The 24,746-nt window shown below is 36.3% G+C and overlaps 1 protein-coding gene across 2 annotated transcripts in view; it reads right to left on the reverse strand.

Annotated features, from left to right (window-relative positions):
- Window positions 1–6,184: 6,184 nt before the first annotated feature.
- The window catches only part of LOC115217303 (tRNA pseudouridine synthase Pus10), a 41,658-nt gene continuing 23,096 nt past the window's right edge, over window positions 6,185–24,746 (reverse strand). For both annotated transcript variants that reach the window (XM_029786952.2, XM_036507445.1), the window contains 12 exons: window positions 24,552–24,597; window positions 22,454–22,527; window positions 17,207–17,292; window positions 16,725–16,850; window positions 16,485–16,541; window positions 14,918–14,994; window positions 14,282–14,337; window positions 12,213–12,330; window positions 12,031–12,074; window positions 10,614–10,712; window positions 8,658–8,757; window positions 6,185–6,339 (listed from right to left, as the gene is read on the reverse strand). In XM_029786952.2, the coding sequence (XP_029642812.1) occupies window positions 6,301–6,339; window positions 8,658–8,757; window positions 10,614–10,712; window positions 12,031–12,074; window positions 12,213–12,330; window positions 14,282–14,337; window positions 14,918–14,994; window positions 16,485–16,541; window positions 16,725–16,850; window positions 17,207–17,292; window positions 22,454–22,527; window positions 24,552–24,597 (922 nt within the window). In that variant the 3' untranslated portion in view covers window positions 6,185–6,300. The remainder of the gene's footprint in view (window positions 6,340–8,657; window positions 8,758–10,613; window positions 10,713–12,030; window positions 12,075–12,212; window positions 12,331–14,281; window positions 14,338–14,917; window positions 14,995–16,484; window positions 16,542–16,724; window positions 16,851–17,206; window positions 17,293–22,453; window positions 22,528–24,551; window positions 24,598–24,746) is intronic.

The following is a 24,746-nucleotide window of genomic DNA, read 5'->3' on the forward strand; positions in this document are numbered from 1 at the left end:
AAGGATTATGGCAACATTTACCAACTTAAACAAGGAGACTGTCAAGAAGAGTTACAGGAGATTCCAAAGTTGTCTGGAGGCTGTTGTTGAAGCCAATGGCAATTTTATTGAATAAATTTGCTCTTTAGTATTTCAAGACATTTTTATGTAATTTTGGTATATATATATATCTATTAAAATGAGATGTCAGTGTTATGTTCACTTTACACACACACACACACACACATATATATATATATATGGGCTAGAGGTGGAGCTTTGTATCAGTGTTTGCCCTCACCACTTTTTCCCCACTGGTGTTGGTGTGTCTACATCCCCATAACTTTGACAAAAGAGATCAATAGAATAAGTACCAAGCTTTAAAAAAAGTATTGAGGTTGATTCATTCAACTAAAAACTTTTCAAGGCTGTGCCCTGGCACAGCTACAGTCTAGTGACTGAAACAACTAAAGGATATATATATATATATATATATATATATATATATATATATATATATATATATATATATATATATATAAAACCTGTTTTACTCTTGCCACCTGTAAAGTTTTAAATAATCACCGACAGAGCTGAGAAGTATTTTAACAGTATTTGCTACTCAACTCTCTCAGTTAATGCATAGTCACACCCTTTTCTTTTTCTTTCATTTATTTCACCACTACCACCACCTCTTCCTCTCCACCTTTTGTATCAGGTGTATACAATATTTATGTCAAGGGCTTCACATCATCTCGTATGATCTTAGCTAAATTTACGATTGTCACAAAGTAGATATTGCAAACACTCACCACCACTTTTTTCTAGATTATTTTAAGCTCTGCAAACTTCCAAACAGTTTTGGAAACTGTGAAAAAGGTGATAGGCTCAACATTTTCTCCTGTAAGTAGAGTGTGTGTGTGTGTGTGTGTGTATATATAACGGGAAAGTTTACGAAAATAAACAAAAGACGAAGGCAGGTGGAGTACAAACAAACAAATGTATTAGTATGGCGCTCAGGAATAGAAATATAGAAATAGAACAAGTCTTTTACATTTCAAGCCTATGCTCTTCGACAGAAAGATACACAGAAAAAAAAACAAGGAGAGAAAAAAAATGCGTGTAGGAGCTAATGATTTACACACACACACACACACACACACATATATATATATATTTATATATCATCATCATCATCGTTTAAAATCCGCTTTCCATGATAGCATGGCTTGGACAATTTTGACTGAGGGCTGGCAAACCAGATGGCTGCACCAGGCTCCAATCTTGATCTGGCAGAGTTTCTACAGCTGGATGCCCTTCATAATGCCAACCACTCTGAGAATAGTAGAATAAGATATAGAAAGTCCTTAGTAAAGTATTATTTGAAAAAGTGAATACAAATGGCTTTCCTGGTTATTTTTCCACTTTAATAATTAGATTTTTATAAGAATAGTTGGGTGGAAAAATTATCAGAAAAGCCATTTTTTCTCATTTCTTCAAATATATGTGTATGCACGCATGCGTGTGTGTGTGTGTGTGTGTGCGTGTGTGTGTAGCCAGAAAATAAACCGGGAAAATTTATTGTAGTTGAATATATTAAACAAATGTAGGTTTGGAGAGCGGGTGAGTCAAGGACAACAAAAGAAAAGATGGAGTATGTAAAAATGACTAATCCTTGTATATCTGCTGTGTAGGCTTTGTGGTAAGTAGCTTGCTTACCAGCCACATGGTTCTGGGTTCCGTTCCACTGCTTGGCACCTTGGGCAAATGTCTTCTACTATAGCCTCGGGCTGACCAAAGCCTTGTGAGTGGATTTGGTAGACGGAAACTGACAAAACCTGTAGTATATATGTGTGTGTGTGTCTGTGTGTTTACGTCCCCATAACTTAGCGGTTCAGCAAAAAAAAACGATAGAATAAGTACTAGGCTTACAAAGAATAAGTCCTGGGGTTGATTTGCTCGACTAAAGGCGGTGCTCCAGCATGGCCACAATCAAATGACTGAAACAAGTAAAAGAGTAAAAGAGAGTAACAATTGCCAACAAATGGAGGAAGACCCTCTACGCAATCAATCAACGAGCTGGAAATAGCATCCAAATTTCCATCAATTTACATATCTTGCTTTCTTAAAAATAACTATTGGATAATGTATCCTAGATATGCATAGATTAAAGAAAAAATGGATAGTCACATTTGAAATACATTTGGTCACTTAGGTAGTAAAATCTGCCAACTACTTCCAGAGAATCTCTAAGTATTTGAAAGTATATATATTTATATATATATATATATACACATGGAACAAAAACGTAATAGAAGGCATTAAAACGTTTGGGCAGATAGGTGGTCAAGAGAAACAACAATAAAAAGGACAGGCAAAAAAATACAAGTAATATTTGGCTTTCTTTCATCAGTCAAGTCCCAGAAGTCATGACCATTTCAGGCAGTTACACATGAAATGGTTCAGTCTGGTTGCCTCCAAAAAAGTCTTAGCTAAGAGCATTAGACCCCTTTGTAAGAAAGCTAGTGAATGTGTACAGCAACAAGGATATTTATAAAAACCCCTTTGGTCATGAATGACCATGGGATTTCCCCTTCAAAACACAAGTCTGGACAAGGTTGTTTATGGAAGACCAGCAGTGGTCCATGGATACCAGCCTCCTCTCTCCATACCACCGATGTTATCCAAAGGAAAGGCAAAGACCAATACAGCTTGGCACCAGTGACATTGCAACTCATTTCTAGTCAAATGAACTGGAGCAACATAAAATAAGGTGTCTTGCTCATGAACTAAACACAGAGTCTGGTCTGGAAATCAAACCTCACTACCTCATGATTGTAAGCCCAACACTCTAACCACTGAGCCATGTGCCTTCATACATAAAAAGATTTGGATAGCAAACCCTGCAGATGATCAAGTCCACATACCTGCCCTGTCAACTTTCTTCCTCCATCCATATTTCATCCCCTAAATCCAAAACACCACTATTGATGGTGCTACATGAAAAGCACTGATGATAGCATCATGTACAAAACACTGGTGCTAATGCCATGTAAAAAGCACTGGTAATGATGCCACATAAAAAGCACTGATGGTGTCATGTAAAAGGCACTGGTGATGGTGCCACATAGAAAGTATCCAGTACATTCTGTAAAGTGGTTAGCATTAGGAAGGGCGTCCCACTGTAGAAACTAAGCCAAAACAGACTATGTAACCTGGTGCAGCTCTTGTTAAACCATCCAACCCATGCCAGCATGGAAAACAGATGTTAAATGATGATGATGATGATGATGATGATATGATGAACAAAATTCTGAGACTGGATAATTTCAGCACTGATTTTAATGCCAGCAATGCAGATCTCAATGGCAACATTTGTACAAGACTTTTGCTTACATTTTATCAACTATTAGAAACCACCACAATAACAAACTGAATGCACTAATTACATCTTGCTAGTTGTTTGCAAAGATACATCTGAAGCCATTGCTGATACACTTCAGAATATGCCACGCTGAAAAATGAAATCGTCTCAAGATATTTGCCAGCAAATTAGAAACAGAGTCTTGTTGAAAGTTTAAATCAATAATTACTGGTGTCAAACTTCTAAACCAAGACTACAACTTTCGATCTCAAACAATCAAAGGATATAAGAATGACAGTATTAGAGAAGTCCTCATCAACAGCTTGGATTCTAACAGCATTTGTCAACAGCTTGTCGGACACAAATCGCATAATCTAGAAATCACTTTCCAACAGGATGAAATATGAGAAATCATGCAAAATCTGTTAGAATCCTATATGAATAGTCTTCAACTAATGCAGTATGACCCATCAAAACACAACCAAATTGAAAAAGAAACAAAGACACCAAACTGGGATTCTATAAATATGACTACTTTAGGGCCTAAGTGTTTCTTTTATGACCTTACCAAGGACTCTACATGGACTGGAAAGTTCATAGGCTGACTATGAAGGAGTGATGCTAGAGCTGTGAAACCTTGCATGCATTAAGTTCGACTTCTCTTATTAACAACTGCATTGTTTCCAGTAAACTCACATTTGACTGTTCAAAAAAAACTTCAAAGCTAACTAGTAGTGACTTCTCTTGAAAGTGAACAAAGTTTGGCATCGTAATGTTATCATGTACCTGCAGAAAAATGGCTTAGCCCCCACAAGAACATTCAAGCTGACATGCTTGCTACATTAGGGGACGATGCTCCAGTTTTATCAATAGTGCTAAAGTGGGCAGCTGAATTAAGGAGGGAAAGGGAGATTCTTGAAGATGACCCAAGATCTGGACATCCTGAAACTGTCACCACCAATGAAAACATTGTGTTCACCACATGATGATGGATGACAGGTGATTGACAATAAATCGAACAGCCCATACTACTAGTATATCCTGTGAGAGAGTTAAGAATATTCTGCATAATGAACTTGGCATGAAGGTTTCTGCTCAATGGGTGCTTCATCTTCTGACACCAGATCAAAAGTGCACCAGGCTGATCACATCACGGGAAAATCTGACATTGTTTCAGGCAGATCCAGCTGCTTTCCTTGAATGTTTCCTAATCCATGTGTTAGCCTGAGACAAAGAGACAATCCATAGTGGAAATACTCCTCCTCACCTGCTCCAAAGGCCAGGTCGTTTCATCTGGAAAGACCATTTCATGAAGTTGAACACAAGTCCAACCAGGAAAATCATCATAGAAGTGATGGCCTGTCTTTTGGGATGCAAAAGATGTTGTGTTTATAGACTATTTTTAAAAGAGTCACACCATCAAAGGAGAGTACTATGCCAGCTTGCTGAGGCATTTATAAAAAGCTAAATCAAGACCAAACTGCCAGGAAAACTGACAAAAGGGATCTTGTTTCAATAGAACAATGCTCCAGCACACAATGCTCCAGCACACAAATCCTTACTTTCAGTGGCTACTGTGTGATTGAACTGGTTGATCACCCTCCCTATTCTTCTGATTTCGCCCCATCTGCTATCATCTGTTCACCAACATGAAAAAACACTTAGCTGGGAACCAGTACCACAGGGATGATGATGTAAACACTGCTGTTGATGACTTTGTTGATGAAAGCCTCTTCACAAATGGGATCCAAGCACTGCAATGCCAATGAAAGAAGTGTGTGGACTACAAGGAAGACTATGTTGAAAAATAAACCTCATTTGGTCACATTCCATGAGAGTGTAGTGATACTATAACGGTGCGCGCGCGCACCGTCCATTTTCTATTTCGCGCGTGTTGGTGCCTTCGCCAAGGCACAGAAAGGAAGGGCCCTCTCGTGCATGCGTGAACCTCCGGAAGCACGACCCTTTTGCCTACCTGGTGGTTAGCCAAGGTAAGGGGGTCGTAGAACGTTTGACTGCTGCCAGCAGCAGCGGCGACTTGGGACAGCAGCGATTGAAGGAGACGGTCACGCATATTTTCTCTCCGTTCGAACTTGCTACTAGCAGTCCTTACCAAAAGGCCTTTAACCTGGATTGTTGCAGACATCATCTTCTTCCTCCGGACGCCATTTTGACCCTTTCTGTTTTGGCGGCTGAACATTGTAAATATTACAATCGATTAACTTTCAGCCTTGCGCGCCCAGAACCAAGGACATCAGATAACACACTTATTGTTATTGTTACCAAGAAAGAGAATAAAGTAGTTATATATATTTTACGTCTGCGTCTTGTTGTTTCTGACTGGTAGAATTCTGGATTATTAAAGCAACGGCTAGTGATTGCTTTCTTGTACCCCGAAAGTACAAGACAAGATATTCACTCACACTAAGCTCGTTACAAGAGTATCTTGGTCAGCCTATGAACTTTTCAGCCAACCCTTGTATAAGTGCCTAGTCAAAGACACAAGATACAGCATATACAACAAAATAGGGTTCAATGCTACAGTCTATAAAATGTGAAGCCTTGTGCATATTGCAGAAATTAATGTTTATATTGTAAAGTGCTTGGTGATAGGAAGAGCATGCAGTATCATAAAATAAAAATCAAGCTGAAAAACATGATACATAACAACAACAAGATTAATGGTTTTCTCTGTTGTGATGTGTATTACATAACTAAGGAATACAACAAATGGTGAGATGCTATGCTAGTCAAGGACAATCCAAACATTCCAGCATAGAAAAACAGGCATAAAATGAAAATGACAGCAATAATGATAATGTAACAACAATAGAGAGAGAGTGATTGTTTTTTTATTTCTTTTATTTATTTATCTATTCATTTTTTCCAAATTTATTATTAAATTCTAGATCACAGCTCCATATTACAATCAGATGATTTGCCTGCAGAAATGTCTTTCATTGGTCAAGACGTTTTGGCCAGTCAATGTCCACAGACTGAAAGAAATATAAGAATACAGTAAATAAATCATTGAAATTTAGAAGATATGAGAAAACTGTGAAGACAACTCATTGAAGTGTAAAGATTAGTTTGTGGAGGCACATGGTTTAGTGGTTAAGGTGTTGCACTCCTAAGTGTAAGATTGTGGTTTCAATTCTGGGCCAAGCAATACATTGTATTCTTGAGCAAAACATAATTTCCCATTGCTCCCATCCACTCACATGGTAAAAATGAGTAATCTAGAGATGGATCAGCACTCCATTGAGGGAAAGGAATATATATTCCATAGAATTGTGGAAACTGGCCTTATGAGCCAGTTTCTTCAGGTCCTCAGGAAATTACCCCAGGAATGACCTTTGATCCTCTTTTTGAAAGATTAGTTCACTGTTAATAAAATAAATATACCAATTCTGAGTAATATTTATAGTCAAAAAAAGTGAGAGCTATTTCAGATGACAATAACAGTCCTGAAACTGGTAGAAATAAATTAAACAGACACATGCATCAATAGCCAAGTGAATTGGAATCCTAATTGTTGCCTTTAGCTTGGAAATAAAAGTTCCAAGTTCAAATCTAAACTAGAACTATGTACATATTCATGAATAAGAATCTGAGGATGAATTAAAGACTGAACCAATCAAAGCACAGAGTAAATCTAATTATTGAAAGTATTTATTTTTATAATGTTGAGATTAACAACTTGAAAAAATTGTTATCTTATTAATAACAATGCATTTCAGACATTTGTATATTTAGACAAACACAGTGTGTGTGTGTGTTTTGTGTATGCACGTGTGTGTGCGCACGCATATTTACTTGCTGAATTTAAAGGAATGAGCAGATCCTATGACTTTTGCTGGTCTTTTAAGATAGGTGAGACCGATGCCATTAATATTGGTTTCAAACTCTAGCACAAGGCCAGCAAATTCGGGAAAGTAAGTAAGTTGATTGCATCAAGCCCAGTACTCAACTGGTACTTATTTTATTGACCCCGAAAGGATGAAAGCAATTTGAACTCAGAATGTAAAGACAAGACAAAATGCTGCTAAGCTTGGCATGCTAACGATTCAGCTAGCTTGCCGCCTTGTTTGATGCCATTAATATTACATTTGAATAGCTGCCATGTTTGAAACATGAATTGGGAAGAGATTCTAGAGGGACAATGTTCAGACTGGGCACAGTAGTTATGACAGGGAAAGTGATGCACCAAGTGGGGGCTAGAGGTGGATATGTGAAATGAGTGGATGGATGGAGTGCCTGAGTAGTGGAGGAACAAAAGAAGCCAGCTCCAAAGAGCAAAAGCTGTTATGGTTGTTATAGAAAAGGAAGAGGAGATAGCAAGCATGGGGGAAGAGGCTAGAATGTGTCCACTTGCGATAAAGTACCTATCAGCTGCATGACTCTTCTCTGGACACAATCCAGGATAAGGGTGTGCATGACAGAACACCGTCCTGGATGTGGGAACAATACTGCATTGTGGGTTTCACAATGTGTGTGTGTGTGTGCATGCACAAGAACCTATGTCTTCATACTGTCACCATTTGAGCAAAAATGGTATCATTTGTTTGTGTTTCTAGTATAAATATATTCCATAGGTCAGAAGCTTCACCATGTGAAGACCAGCAGAATAAAAATACCTTGCTAGAAAAACAAGATTCATCAAAAGAAAGGACATTAGGCTGCAGAAAATTGCCTCAACACATCTCATCTAACCCATGCTAGCATGCAAAAAGCAGGTGAACAAGAAACAATGGTGACAATAATGATCTTCTTATCAGACCTCTAGAAAAACTACATTGTATCTATAAGGAACAGAAAATCAGCAAATCTAGAAGACTGCAGCTAGCAGAAAACAATTTCTATGCACACAGCTGGCATAAAGCAGTTTCTATAATATATTTGATAACTTTCAAAAGAACTGGCACCTTAATTTCCAGATAAATCAACTGCAGCAAAAAATGAATAAAATCTTCATCAAGCTTGTTCTTTAGCTCAAGATACAAAGTCATGAGCTTTAGATCTAAAGTATGACTTCCATAGAGTTTGAAAATTCTTCAAGCTGCTCTTATAAAATGTATAAACAGCAGATTATGTACAAGGCAGGAGTAACTCAGTTATGTGTAACCTAATACACCTAAGACTGCACAAACTGTAATATGCCACTAAGTGATTATTTACAGTTAGTTTTTGAATTCCAATAAGGCAACACTTAGTTGGCCTTACTGGAATTCCATAATGGTGGCTTTCCATAAAAACATCACAGTACCATCACACAAAATACATTAAGTTAACTAAAATGAAAATGTGTTCTTACCACAACATCCAGTTCTAAAATATCACAGTCAGTTTTGAAAATGCAAGACAAATTTGGCTGAGTTCTTCCAAAATCACCATGAACAAATTCTTTCACATAGCTGATAATTTCATTAAAGAAAAAATTCATTTGTTGAGTATGTTTTTCAAAAATATTCAGAGAATGCTTACAATGGATTTAGTTGTATAAAAATACAATGACAACTTCCCACAAACATCCCTTTTTGCCATCAAATATATTTATTCTTAGAACTCTCCTCAAAACAATTTTTCACCCAGTAAATATATTTTATTCAAATTCCAATAAAATCACTTCTTAATAACAACATTTCTATGTTTTGCATTCCTCATTTAATTAGGTATGCTAATTAATACATTTAAGTATGCAAGTTAATGTTATCCTAGTAGCAAAACGGGGGGAAGAAATCACAAAAATAAACATTTTAAAACTGAATTTTTATACTTAAAAAAAATGACATGGCAATCAAAATCCTTTATTAAGGATGTCCACATCTTGACATACTATGAGCAAATCACTTATGATTCCTATACTTAAAGGAGGCACTAGGCCTGCAAATTCACAGGGAGCAGGGCACTCGATATTATTGACCCTAATATTTGACTAGTACTTTATCAATGCTGGGAGGATGGAAAACAAAGTTGATCCCAGTGGAATCTGAACTCAGAAAGTAATGAGTCAGAAGAAATACTGCTAGGTACAGTATGGCCAAATGATTAAAGTGTTCTCTTCAAAACCACAAGAACTCAGGTTCAAATGCTATGCATGGTATCTTGGGTAAATGTCATTTTCTGTTACCTCAGATTGATCCATACATTTTGAGTGGAATTAGGTAGAAGAAAACTGTATAGAAGATCATTGGGTGAAACATACCTATTATTCAGCCTTATAGCATACTGTATTACATTAAGGTCATACATGTCTGTGGAATACTCAGCTATTAACATGATTTAGGAGCAGACAATTCAGTTGATCAAAGAACTGAATCTTCATCAAACAATGGACATCCAACATTCACACACAAAGAAACATGGATTACATAACTCCCCCACCACCACCACCACACACACGCTTAGTATGCGAACAGGCACCTTATACCTAGACACATTTTGGAGAAGTAGTACAGACAATCATATCAATGATAGTACTTGACTAGGTTTACTGTTTTATCAACTTTGAAAGGATATAATTCATCATCATCATCATTTTCCATAGGTTGGAAATGGCGCAAGATCAGGGTGTCATTGCCGAATCTGATGTTTCAGAGATGCTCCATGAACTGGTCAGCCAAGCAGTGTCCTGTTGACCGGCATATAGAGAAGGGCAGAAAGAGCAGGAGATGCAGTAAATGACATTGCTAGAAGTGCAGATAAAGGAGTCATTGATAAGATAGGGACGATGATGGGTGCCTGTGAGGATAGTGGTGTTGGCGAGGTAGGGGCAAGTGCAGCAGCATGGGCGGGAGCAGAGGAACGAGCCAGGTTGTTTTCCATGGGTTGGATGGTTTATCTGGAACTGGTAAACTGGAGAGTTGCACCAGGGTCCAGTCTATTTTAGCTTAGTTTCTATGGCTGGATGCCCCTCCTAACAGCAGCCACTCCACAAGGTGTAGTGGGTGCTCTTTACCTGTCACTGGCACTGGCCACAACTATGATGTCACTTCTCAAGCAAAGCAAATCACCAAAGGTTTCAGTCACTTGTCATCACCTCCATGAGACACAGCATCTGAAGATCATACTTCACCATCTCATCCCACATCTTCCTGGGTCTACCTCTTCACAGTTAGAAATCGGCACTTCTTCACAAAGCTGTCTTCATCCATATGCATCACATTCAGAATATAAAAGGATGCAATGAAATACCACAGAGTATTTTATTTGGTGCTCTACCAATTCTGATAACCCACCCACTATGCACAAAGCAAAAGTAAAAGGATACGTTCCAGCCTGTGTAGAAAGTTTGAGGCGAAAGTGATTGTCATTCACTTTTGTTGCAGACATGAAGTGAATCAGACGTTTACGAGATGCCAGGGGACGCCTGAAATGTAAAATAAAATAAAAAAATTTATCTATTGTTTATTCCAGTTGACATACTTCTACAGCTATTTAAAGACATAAACATCCACATTCAGAAACACATAAAACACACAGACACACACATGAATTTATATCAACTGCTGTAATGCTAGATGTATACAGACATATGCAAAAACACCAATTTTTATACATATTTATGGTTTCTGCTGCTTTGCACAAGACTGAGGGGGAAAAAAAATAGTGATATGTTTCCATTTCGTGTGAACAATATATCTTGTAGCTCTATACTTTTGAAGATTACTGACCAAAAAACCCTCACTTGAAAAACAAAGGTTGCCAGCACAGGAAAATACTAATGAAACAATGGAATGAATATATGCATATAATATATATATATATATATATATATAATATATATATATATATATATATACATACACACACACACATGAATTAACTTCTGAAATTTTAATATAAATTAAAACTCATGAATTTATTTCTTGTGACAAACACTAAACTAAGGTAAAATGCCTCTGTTAGACTTTAAATGAATAAAGCTTCCTGTGATCAATAAGTAGCTCATGTAGAGAAATTGGTACAATATTGTAGAAACAAATATTAGTATCAATTTGAAGGCATGTGTTCTTTTGTGAAATCAGGAAGTAACTACCAACAAACTAATATGAAGGGGAGCTGAAAAGTTCCTGGTTTTGAGTAAAAGAAAATAGAGGAGGATCAGTTAATTATGATTTTATTCAACATATTCCCTTCTCACAAACTTATCACAGCAGTCCTTCAGTTTTTCTAAACTCTGTAAAAGAACTCTGAAAGTTGGGCCTCCAACTTTCACAACACCCTTAAAGCCAGGAACTTTATAGCACCCACTCCTAAATATGTTAGATCCTGAAGAAGATTGGTCTGGAAAGCAGACAACTCAAGGAAACTACCAAGGAGCTAGATACGGGAGCTAAAACCAGCTCAAGGTGGCTGTGGTTGACAAAAGAATGCAGATGGAACCCTTTCACAGGTGAAGGCTAATTCACTCCTCAGTGCCCCATTCAAGCTAAGGAGTGAAATGCTTCACCATCAGAATAGCTTGCACTACATCTGAATAGTTCTGGCAGTTTCTGCATGGAGTAAAGCATCCCTGGTGTTTATTTCACCTACGATTCCAGCACTGTGTGTGGGTATGTTTTTCTTTTCTTTCTCAATCTACTACTTCTAATATCTACATCATTTACAAAGTTTTAAGATAATGAAGATGCATTATGAAAATAAACACACTTGAAAAGAAAGGTAGCAACCTTCATAGAACTTACCTGTGCAGAACTCGGATAGGTGTTTTCTGAAGAATAGCCAAATCCTAGAACCAAAACAAAGGAGTGTCTTAAGAATTTTCAAGAGATTTACAAAAATCTCTTAGCAATTTCTAAACATATTTATGTTCCTTTAATTAAATGAATTTCTCAAAAGAAAATACAGAAATATGGATAAAACTCACCTTGTAAGTAGAAAGTGCACTTAGTTGCTCTTCTGTCAGTGGTTTCTGTGACCAGCACAGAGCGGAGTAACTTTTCGTCTTATCAATTTCTCCCTCCTTCAGATTTCCAATCTCCTCTCTGCAATAACAATGTTGGACAATTAGGGTCAATACATTACAGTGGTTTAATGAAAGGTGAAATGTTAAATGAAATCTCAAACTATGCAACCACAATCATTTAGAAATTAAGTATATTCCTTTGTAACCCATCTTCACTGCTCCATAACTCCCCCTCCTCCCATACACACACACACACAACACACAGACATGGTTTTGTGTTTAAGAAGTTGCAAACAGGAATTTAAATTAGCCAGTAAACTTAATTTTGATTCTTTAGTTTCATACAGAATGCTGCTACTGCCACCAGCATTCATCATTATAGAACATCTACCTTCCATGCTGGGTTGGAAGGTTTGACAGGATCTGACAAGATAGAGGACTGCGTCATGCTCTAATATCTATGGTATGGTTTCTACAGCTGCATACTCTTCCTAAAGCCATTGGGTACTTTTTTTTGTAGCACCAGTATTAGTGGGGTTACCATGTAAATTGCAAGACTAAAAGAACCTCCTCGACATTTTACTTCTTTTTTTTTTGTGTGTGTATTTGTAAATTCATGGCAATGGCAAGATATTTGCCCAAGGTGCCACTGCAATGGCATCTAGGGTAAGAGCTTTTTTTACCAAGGCCTCAAGTCAACACAAAATTTGTGAATGGAAATGGGTAGACAGAAACTGAGTGAAAGCATAACAGATGGATTTGTACCTGTAATTAAAAGGGTTGGCCTTCTCACCCTGTGTCATGTTGATCCTGCATGAAAATTACATAAGGATACACGAGTCTGTGAAGTCCTCAAACACATCTACATCAATTCAATGAGGAAGTAGTTGAGTTCCTCAAACAACTAAACACTCATCACTGCAAACAAAGATCATTATATAAATGTTTGGGTTGGATGATTTTGCAGATTCAGAGAACTGCTGGGGTTGTTATTTTTTTTAATAACAATTAAGTTAATGTTAACATATTTAATGCAAAGATCACAAAAAAGCTGGTAAGAAAAAATATTTAATTCTTTCAATACCAACCCGGCCGAAACCAGCTCTGTAGTACAAATGTCTTGTTTTCATAAGTTTTGAATTAAAATCTTCCACCAAACCTTAGTCACAATTTATGTTCCTAACATTAGCTTAAAGATAACTAGGTTATTTTACTAAATTCTTTGTTATATTTAAAATAATTGAAAGAAACACAGAGCATCTCAAAATAAATACAGTAATGAAAGGGCTAAGCAGTGAGGAAAGATTACACTAAACAGTGGCTAAATATTTTGTTTGAGGAAGTATGAGAGATAACTTTGAACATGATTTAGTTTTCTTAGATCTCTTCAATGAATTTCTCATCACTAATTTGAAAGGTAATGATGAGAGAATCACTATATTAATATAGAATATTGTAGACTGGTGAGTTTAAGAAATTTTTTTTTAAATTCATAAGATAAATTACTGCTAGATGCCACTTGCAGGAGAATACAACAGTTAGTGTTGACATAGCTAATATTCAGAGGATATTCTTTCATCATCACTCTAACGTCCACTTTTTTATGCTTGAATGGGTCAGGTGGAATTTATTGAGGCAGATGCCCTTCCTGTCACCAACCCTCATTAGTTTCCAAGCAACGTTGATATTTTACCCCCAAGGGTAGACATGTTGTTCATGGAAAACTGGAAATTACTCATGTGACAATAACACACATTTACAGTTATCAGACAGAGTCGAGATATACCAACACACACACACACACCTACATATATATGTAGGTGTGTGTGTGTGTGTGTGTGCATATTGAACCAGTTAAGGTCTTACATGAGTAAATTTATAGTAAAAAACAAAAATAAAATTCTTTGAAATAAAAACAAGAAAGTATTTATATTTTTATCAAAATATGCTACCAGTTTCAATCATTTAAAAAGACAACTAAGTCATGCCGAAATAAAAGGAACATCATCCGTTGGACTTTTACTACTTACCTTGAAACAGCCTGTAAATCTCTGACAAAAATAGATTTTGTGCTCTCATTGATTTTCTAAAAGAAAAAGAACAAGTTTAAATCACCTCATCATCATCATTATTATCATTATTGTTATTATTATTAAGGCATCGAGCTGACAATCATTTGCACGCCAAGCAAAATGTTTAGTGCTATTTTGTCTGTCTTCACATTCTGTCGAGGTCAGCTTTGCCTTTCATCCTTTTGGGGTCAATAAATTATGTACCAGTCAAGTACTGTGATTGATGTGATCAACTTACCCACTCCCCACAAGTTTCAGGCCTTGCGCCTATAGGAGAAAGGATTATTATTATTATTATTATTAAAGCAGCAAGCTGGCAGCATGCAAGGAGCTGAAATAAATAGCACTAAGCAATTTGCCTGATGCTCTAATGACTCTGCCAATTCACTGCCAAGATAAATTTTATTATCACATGAGATAAATATTATCATCACTGGTTAAGTTACTTTATTAAAGTAAAAGTAATATGAGATCCCAACAGCATTTAAACATATAACTAAATGCCAATAATATTTTTTCTTTATTAGATACAGAGAAGATAACTTTACAATGGTCACTAGAAGAACCTTGATGTGGAAAATAAATAATTCTTACATTCTTCATCTCCACAAAATCTTCAGCAGTAAAGTTTGATCTTTTGGTATTGATCAATTCTATGACAAACGGTCGACCTACAGAAATAAAAATCAAAGGAATTTTATTGTAAGATTAACACTGTATGGTCAAGGAATAACTGAAGCAATAAACAAAAAGAAGCATCAACATCATTTTAATGCCCATTCTTCCATGTTTGCATGAGCCAGACAAAATACACTGAAGCAAATTTTTTATGGCTGGATACCCTTCTGCTACAACCCTTCACCTGTTTCCAAATAAGTTAATATTTTATGGAAAATTGGAAATGAAGGATATCACTTGTATGACAGACACACACAATAGCAATTACTGCAAGCTGTCAAAACAAGGAGATGTACAGACACACATACACACACATTTTGCTTCCTTCAGTTCCATTTACCAAAACCTCATTGTGGAAGGAATCCATAGAAGGGATAGGCCTAGGAAGACGTGAGATGAGGTAGTGAAATATGATCTTTGGTTGTTGAGCCTCAGAGATGATGACAAATGACTGAAACTTTTGGCAATTTTCTGTGCTTGAGAAGACACTTAAATGAATCATGGTTGTTGTCAGTGCTGGTGACATGTAAAAAAAACACTCAGTACACTCCATAAGTGGTTCATGTTAGGAAGGGGCATCCAGCCATAGAAACCAAGCCAAAACAGATGACGAGTCTGGTACAGCTCTTCAGCTTACTCGTCCCAGTCAAACCATCTAACCCATGCTAACATAGAAAATGGACATATGATGATGGTGACAACGACTCACAAAGCCTTACTAATTCAGCAACCTTAACCACAGAACTGTCATACTTCATCTCCTTCCACATGTTTGAAAATGCCTGTATTCAAACCCTGAACCTTCTTAATATCAACCCACTTTATGGATTTAATATTAATCTTTTGATGTAAATCTCATAATTTGAATGATGTTATGAAATTTTGGGCTGAACACCAGCATAATATATACCAATTAGTCAACACCAGTACAATATATACCAGTTCGTCAACAACAGGATATATGTTATATTATAAAAGAGAAGCTGATTTCCATCTGTATGTCTATAACAATATGTATGTAGAGAGAGGGAAGAAGGGAAAGGGAAAGTTTCAGACAGGCTGGTATCAAAAGAATTAAATAAAATCAAACTTGCAAGAAATATTGCCTATAGTAGGATATGAACTCACAACTCTGTGAGTCAGGAGTGTGGAAACTTCTCCAATTGTCTATGAAATATTTAGTAAATGAATAACCAAAAGCAAGTCAGCTTTAAACATTTCTTTTAGAATCCAATGTATTACTGGTATGTATTTACTAACACAGGCACACTGCTTCCTAGTAAACAAAAAAAAAGGTAAGTAAAAGTTGATCTTGACAGACTTTCAATTGGGAAATGTAAAGCATTGAATGGATGCAGTGAAGTATCTAGTTTTGATTTTCTCCCTCTAACACAACTCATCATGAATTAAATTTTTTTTTAAAAACTATGTTTCTTTACAAATGAAGAATTACAAGTGACTATTTCAAGAATACAATACTTACCATTGCCAAGCATTTTCACATCCACATCTTCACGACCAGATGCAGAAAACTTACATTCTGCAATGAGATTATTCGAGATTTTAGTAACATGCTTTGGAATAATCAAATATAAGGAAATCAAAATGTAAGGAAAAAAAGAAGTGATGTATATTGCCTCTTTTTTTTAAAGCTTGAATTAGGTAAAAGAATTTAGGATATTTTATATATACCTGTGAGAGGACAGAAAAGAAATAAACTTACCAACAGGATGATATCTTTCATTTAAGACATTACAAATCAGTTCTTGTACTGATGTTTCGTGTTTTTTAACTCCTTCAATTAACCAAGGGGTTTGACTTAAGAAACGTGAATACTTGTTGTATCGACCTGAAATACATAATGTTGAGTTATTAACCTTTAAGCATTTGAACTTGTCATATCCAACCCAAATATTCGATCTGTTTTATGTTCAAGCTTACACCTACACTATAATGTCATTCTAAAAATATACAATCTCATCATTGAAATCTCAAAGTTACAAGATACTGCACAATCAATTCAAAACTATGTGAATTAAAAAGTATTAAATTTGTCAGAGTAATCTGAATGCTAAAGGGTTAAACATGTTTTTTAATAGCAGCTCTAATATTTTCATGTTACAGCCACTGATTATAACTTTAAAACCATCGCAAAAAGTGAAGGATAAAAAAAAATAGTACAAATAAAGCAAAGAGAGAACATACCTGCTACAAATACTGAATCATGCTGACATTTGATGGAATTACAAATACAAGACTCCAAAGGGGTTAATGGAGGAAATTTATAAACCCTAAAAATATGAAAAAAAATTAATTAAAAATCAAGAAACTAAAGTTAATTATTTAAATTTAATTAATTTCAAGTCAGCATTACCGGTAAGAATTTTGAATAGTTACTTTATACAATTATTTTGTAAATTTTGTTTTTAAAATTTAACCCTTTCATGGTTACAGTTACTGGCAGTATCTCTTATTATAAAAGGCAGATTTTATCTGCCTCCCTTTGGGAGTTATACAAATCTACAATATAGCATTTCTTCAATTACAATTTACCTAGCATTTTTAAGAGTAGAATGCATCGCGTCATGCCAGGTCCAGTTTTTAAAATTTAAACTCCAATTAAGCAAAATTTACAGAAAACTCACATTCTGGTGTGTGTGTCAAATGCTTTTCTTAGTCTGGTTTACACCACATGCAAACGCACACACACAGTGTGCAACGAATAAAATGAAAGTAAATAGCGACAGAGTGATTTGAGGAAGACTAAACTGAAAGTATTTAAACCACTACTCAAAAAATAAAAAAACACAGCAAACAGAAACAAATAAATACATAACCATTTACTCCTCACACAATTTCTTCAATTAGAATTTAACTAAGATTTTTCAGAGTACTTCAGTGGGTGATGCCATAAAAAATTTCTTTCAATTTTACCACCAATTAAGACAAAATTCGAGAAAACTCAATATTTTAACATATCACTCCGAAAGCATTGATGTACATGTGTGCGTGCGTGAGTGTGTGTGTGTCATTCCTCACACACACGCATACACATACATATACAACTACATACAACTACATACACATACAACTACATACAAACACGTGTGTGTTTGTTATTAGTAAAAAAGGCGCCAAAACTCAACTCACTTATCATTCCAACACATTTGCAAAGACACACAGACGGACAGAAAAGGTAAATTGGTTTTTATTTTACTCTGTATATATTTTATTATATAATATTATATATAGATATATGTATATATAATTGCAGTATGAAACAGTGTTTATGTATAAACAGACGACACTTATATATAGTTACCAAGCCGCCCGAATTTACCTATTCATATTTAAATGAGAATATCAGAGCAAATCTCTTTAGTACATTCGTGAAAACACGTATTATACTTCGTAAACACTTCAACTACAGTTTTGTACAAAAATCGAAGTGTAATTTTAATTCCGTGAATTATGGGAGATTTTTTTCCGAAATTTGTTCCTATTGTGTTTTCAAAATTTGTAATTCTGACAAAAAATGGATACGAATTTCATTATATCAAGCAGCGAGTCAGAATTCGAAGGATTTTCTACTGAAGACCTTCATAAATCTAACTCTATGACTGAAAAAAAAAAAGCATCTTTATATAAGAGTGAAGTTGTGTGTCTGTCTCCTACGATTTAGATTCCTAACTACTCCCACATTTTGCGGTGCAGTTTAACCAAAAGCGGGTATCTTATAGTCGTGATTCATATCGAGCCCTTCTGGGTATTAGCGTGCGTCTACGATGAGTCTACGATTTAAAAAAAAATTACCATCATATTTTCCCATTTTAATGCATTTTTTTCGCTTTTATATAAGGGAAGTAACTTTCTAAAAATATCTACGATGTGTCAACGATTTAAAAAAAAATTTACCTTAATTTTTTTTCAATTTTTAATGCATTTTTTTGCTATTTTTTGGCTATAACTCTCTAAAAATGCTTATATAGTTATTTCCCTTACAAACCCGAGCAACGCCGGGCGATACTGCTAGTTTTTATAATAATACCCATTCTAACAGTGCATAAACCTACAGGGTATTCAGGATAAATTTGATGATTTTTTTTAGGTCTCCATTTTTCAGACACAACTAGATGTATTGGTGAACAGACAACAGTGTTGAAAAGCATAAGATTTAAATTGTAGTTGAGAAAAAATTAACTGACATGGAGGACTAGAAGCCATCTGAATACTGGAAAAGAGTTACCTGTATCATGATGGCTCATGCCAGGTATCAAAATGCCGACATCATCTCTACTGCTCGGCTGCAACAGAGACATCAAAGCAGTGGCCAGCAAGAAGGGACACAGCAGGTGTTCTGACTGCATCCACACGTCAGAATTCATCCAACAACTGACGAATTCAGATGACTATGAGGTTGCAGGGGAATGTAGTTAAACCCTGGCTAGAGAGGGTTACTGCTGGAAGGCTACATGTGTGGGCAGTATGATTTGGCTCCTTGCCATACCTCTAGAAAGAGTCAGAAGTGGTTGTTGGAGAATTTCTATGACTTCACCAGCCCCAATTTCTGTCCTCCTATTTACCCTGATAGTAATTCCATAGATTAGTATGTGTGGAGCACAGTTGAGAAAGACAGCTGTTACTCTGACTGCAATATCAAGGCCAAGTTGATGGCCAAGATCAAGGAGGTGTTCAAAGACCTTCCCAGGGACACAGTGTGGAATGCAAGCACCAGGTTCCGAAGCTGTCTTGAGGCTATTAGTGGAAGTTTACGGTAGCTACTTTCAGTAAACTGTTACCTCCCAGCCAAAATCTAGTTGATAATTTTTGATCTTCTAAAATACTTTTATTTTTAGATGGGATATTGTTTTCTTCTCATTTTATGCAAACTGTCAAATTTAGCCTCAAAACCCTGTATATGCAGTGGAAAGTCAAAATGTTTTCAGAATTGCCGATACAGCCAGCGGGAAAATGTTTTCAATTTAGTTGTATTTAGCATAATTTCTCTTACTTATGATTAGATTTTATTAAATTTTCATTAAATAAAATTAATTTCTGTTTAACAGGTATCACATTAAAAGCTATTAAATTACAAAGTGTTTGTGTTGTCTTCTATATAAATAAAATCCGTTTTGCTCACTCAATATACCCTCCCTATCCCTCGATGATGTCAGCTCACTTTACTCACTCGCCATACCCTCCTTTTCCCTCAACGTTAGCGTTCCAATAAAAATAAGTAAATGAAAAAAATATGATGCTGATTGTCTGCTAGTATCTGTGTGTGTGTGTGTGTGTGCGCGCATGTGTATGTATAACTGTATGAGACTACGTGTTTAAGTGTTTGTATGTGTATGTAACTGGACTGTGTGTTTGTGTGTCTCTGAGTAACTGTGTGAGATTAACCGGAAATAACCAAAGTATTATTTCACAAATTGTGAGCAGACGATAGCTGTATGCGTATATATGTGTATATATATATAACGGGAAGCTTTATGAAAATAGACAAAAGACGAAGGCAGGTGGAAAACAAACAAACAATTGTATTAGTATGGCGCTCAGGAAATATAAATAAAACAAGTCTTTAACGTTTCGAGCCTACGCTCTTCAACAGAAAGATACACAGAGAGAAAAAAAACACAGAAAGAAGGAGAGAAAAAAAATGCGTGCAGTAACTAATATATATATATATATATATATATTATACATTAATTTGTGTGTGTATGCATATCTATGTGTGTGTGTGTATATATATTTATGTATATATATATGTGTGTGCTTCCTTTTCTCTCTCACATACACTCGCAGACGTGCGTACACAGGAAAAGTTGTTAAGAATTATCAACAAAAACAAAGCTGATAAATACGCACAGGTGTTGCAAATAATATTTAATTATCAATAAATATCAGCTTCAATGACACTTTACTCAACCAAGTAAAATATGTAAAATATGGCCCGAACCGTGGTTATCAACGTGTACTTCAAAAAGTAGTTAACCATTTAACTGTTTTACTAAATTTATACAGAAAAAGTAAGCATTATATCGTCCAGTATAAATAAAAGTCAACTTCATTATATTTAAGTCCATTAAATGAGTCAACTTCTGGTATGAATTTTTATGTTTTGTACATCTTTTTTTCAACAAAAAAAAAAATTCTAAAAATATTCTGGATATGATCCACTCATGTAATTTACACACCCACTAAAGTTTCTTGCTATTTTTTCGAAAAAAAGTGCGTAAATTACATGAGTTTTTACGGTAAGCAAAAATGAAGTGACTAGAAGAAAGCAGATAGCGAAGAATACTGAGATGCCTGAAGTAAAAAAGAAAAGACATCAAATAAGAGAGCCAGGGAAATTTAGCATAATATTACTCATACTCATACTCGGCAGAGTGTAAGTACCTTGAGAGAAAAGCTGGACCTAAGAAGCATCAGTTGTGGTGTGCAAGAGAGACGTTTGCGCTGGTATGGTCATGTGGCGAGAATGGATGAAGATAGTTGTGTGAAAAAGTGCCACACCCTAGCGGTTGAGGGAACCTGTGGAAGAGGCAGACCCAGGAAAACCTGGAACGAGGTGGTGAAGCACGACCTTCGAACTTTAGGTCTCACTGAGGAAATGACTAGAGACCGAGTCCTCTGGAAGTGTGCTGTGCACGAGAAGACCCGGCAGGACAAGTGAGTCTATAACCCGTGGCCTTCTACATGGGATGGAGCCAGCCTACGTATGCATACCTTCCCTTCTTGGGACACAAAACTCTACTTGTGAAGACCTGTTGAGGCAAGTGAGGATCAGAATCGAAATCGATCAATGGAAATTGCAGATGTGTTACCAGTGCCGGTGGCATGTCGAAACTCTACTTGTGAAGACCCGTTGAGGCAAGTGAGGATCAGAATCGAAATCGATCAATGGAAATTGCAGATGTGTTACCAGTGCCGGTGGCATGTAAGAGAACCTTCCGTTTCACGACCATTGCCAGCACCGCCTCGTTTCGTGTCCGTTGCCAGCCTCGCCTGGCCCTCTCGCCGGTGGCACATAAAAAGCACCATCTGTTCGTGGCCGTTTGCCAGCTCTGTCTGGCACCTGTGCGGGTGGCACGTAAAAAGCACCCACTACACTCTCGGAGTGGTTGGCATTAGGAAGGGCATCCAGCCGTAGAAACACTGCCAGATTTGACTGGGCCTGATGAAGCCTTCTGGCTTCACAGACCCCAGTAGAACCGTCCAACCCATGCTAGCATGGAAAACGGACGCTAAACGATGATGATGATGATGATGATGATTACAAGTATACTGTTAAATTTGCTGAAATAAACAGTTTTGTTTCCAGTTCATCGATTCATCAAAAATAAATGAAAAATAAAATAGATTTCTGATTAATTGATTCACCAAAAAGATTACAAAATAAGTTACACAACAAAAAAAAAAGATAAAATCAAAAAAAAATTCACTTACTTTTGATAAATGGAATTAACTGTTTCAGACACAGCCTTGGCAACATTTGCACGACTGAACATCTCCCAATCTCCCTGAAAGAATTACAAAGTTTAGAAGTCAATTTCACAAAACGATAATTGATGAATAGCTTTGATGAGAAACAATTAAAAGTCACAATCTCCTACTTGTATCAGTAAAATTAGTTAAATACATACTATAGACCATTTCTACAGGGAAGCATCTATCACTCCACTGCCATTAGATGACTACTTCACACTGGTGCTCTACATCACAATCCTACAACTTAAACATTATATCTCACCCAACTCCTAACAAATGAAAATTGAACAATACATGTTTTGTGGTCCCTTTAACCAAGTTCACCCATTCATCCTCCCATATGAATTAACAGACATGACAAAATCTGACTAACAATGAAGTAAATCACCAGTTTTGAGCAAATATCTTTTATAGTAAACTTCATTGTGTGTATGTGTGTGTGTTGTTCTCACCCACTTTCATTGATCTCCCCACCACCACAAATTTAACCCTCTTCACACACTGCATCTGCCTCTTCTCCCATGCACTCATGTTATATACCCAACATCATGTCATCCCTCTTTTCGTTGTTTTTCCTGTTTACTGTATCAGTATTTCTATTCAGCTGCTCCACACAGTCAGACCTATCAGACATCCTTTACTCCTCAACTCATTCCTGGCACCTCTGACCCACTTGTTCCAACTCATCTCGTACCTTGAAAATCTACCCTGACACTTCATTACAGCTATTTTATTTTATTGCTTCCCAGCTCTACTTGATCATCCCCAACCCTTTCTTCTAAAATGTATGTAGTCACAGAGTTGCTCTATAGCAAAAAACCTGTTGTTCCGACCTTTTTGTCTCATAGCTTACTTCTCTCTACACCTCATTGCAACCACAACACCACAGGATTCATATTGTAAACTGCACGGTGACCCGACTAGTATAGGTGGTATGAAAAAATGCACCAAGTACACACAGTACGATAGATAAAGCAATTAAAGATGTGAAGGCAGGGAAAGCCCTAGGTCTATCAAGAATAATTGTAGTAGGATACAGCCTTGTTACCCTTATAGTCAAAGATGTTATACAGAACAGTCATACCCAATCACTTGCATAGCAGCAATGAAGTTAACTGCTACTAGAACAGAGAAGGTGCCTTAGAGCAGTGGTTCTCAACCCATGGACTCCTTCAATTACTATTTTACTCTGGTGGACCCCCATAGCCATTTGATGGTTAAAACTTGTTTTATAGATATTTTTTTCAACTTTCCTATTTTGCTATCACGTGTTCTTTTGTGTAGACTGAACTATGGACAATGTTAGAGAAAGAAACCTAGCTGTTTCTTTTAATAAATACCTTTAAAGCAAAATTTTTTCATGGACCCATAAAATACTACTGCGGATCCTATTTATTATTTTCTTTATGCATAAACCTAAAAAAATTTAAATGGATGAGAAGGGGTAATATGGACCCCATGGAGAGATTACAGTGGCATCAAATTGCAGGACCAGGTCATGAAAGTGACAGAAAAGGTTGTCGCTTGATTGATTAGGAAAAAGAGCTAGACTAGATGAGATGCAATTTGCTCGAGAGTGCTACAGATACCATCTTCTTAATCTCTTCAGTATCAACCCTACTTCCTGATAGAATATTACAGCATGGCTGTGTGGTAAGAAGCTTGCTTCCCAAATACATGATTCTGGGTCCAGCCCCACTGCATGGCACCTTGGGCAAGTGTCTTCCACTATAGTCTTGGGCCAACCAAAGCTTTGTGAATAGATTTGGTAGATAGAAACTAAAAGAAACCTCTGTGTGTGTGTGTGTGTGTGTGTGTGTGTGTGTGTATGTGTGTGTGTGTGTGTGTGTGTGTGCATGTGTGTGTGTGTACGTGTGTTTTTGTCTGTCTTGTCCCCACCACCGCTTGGCAACAGGTGTTGGTGTGTTTACATGATCTTGTAACTTAGTGGTTTGAAAAAAAGAGACCAATAGATTCATTCAACTAAAAGGTCTTCAAGGCACAGTCTAATGACTGAAACCAGTAAAAAATATAAGAAAAACATGGAATCAATCACCTTTTTGGTCTTTCTTTTACGGAAGATATCTGGATGAAGATCAGTTCTGAAGAAGAAATAAAAATTTGTTTTATCCCTTTCAATACTGACCACAATAACACAAATCAAGGTTACTCATTGAGTATCAGTGTGTGTGTGTGTGTGTGTGTATATATATATATATATTATCAGTTTAAAGAAAACAGAGAATATCTA

This window comes from Octopus sinensis, linkage group LG11 (genome assembly GCF_006345805.1).
Source record: "Octopus sinensis linkage group LG11, ASM634580v1, whole genome shotgun sequence".
Lineage (NCBI taxonomy): Eukaryota > Metazoa > Mollusca > Cephalopoda > Octopoda > Octopodidae > Octopus > Octopus sinensis.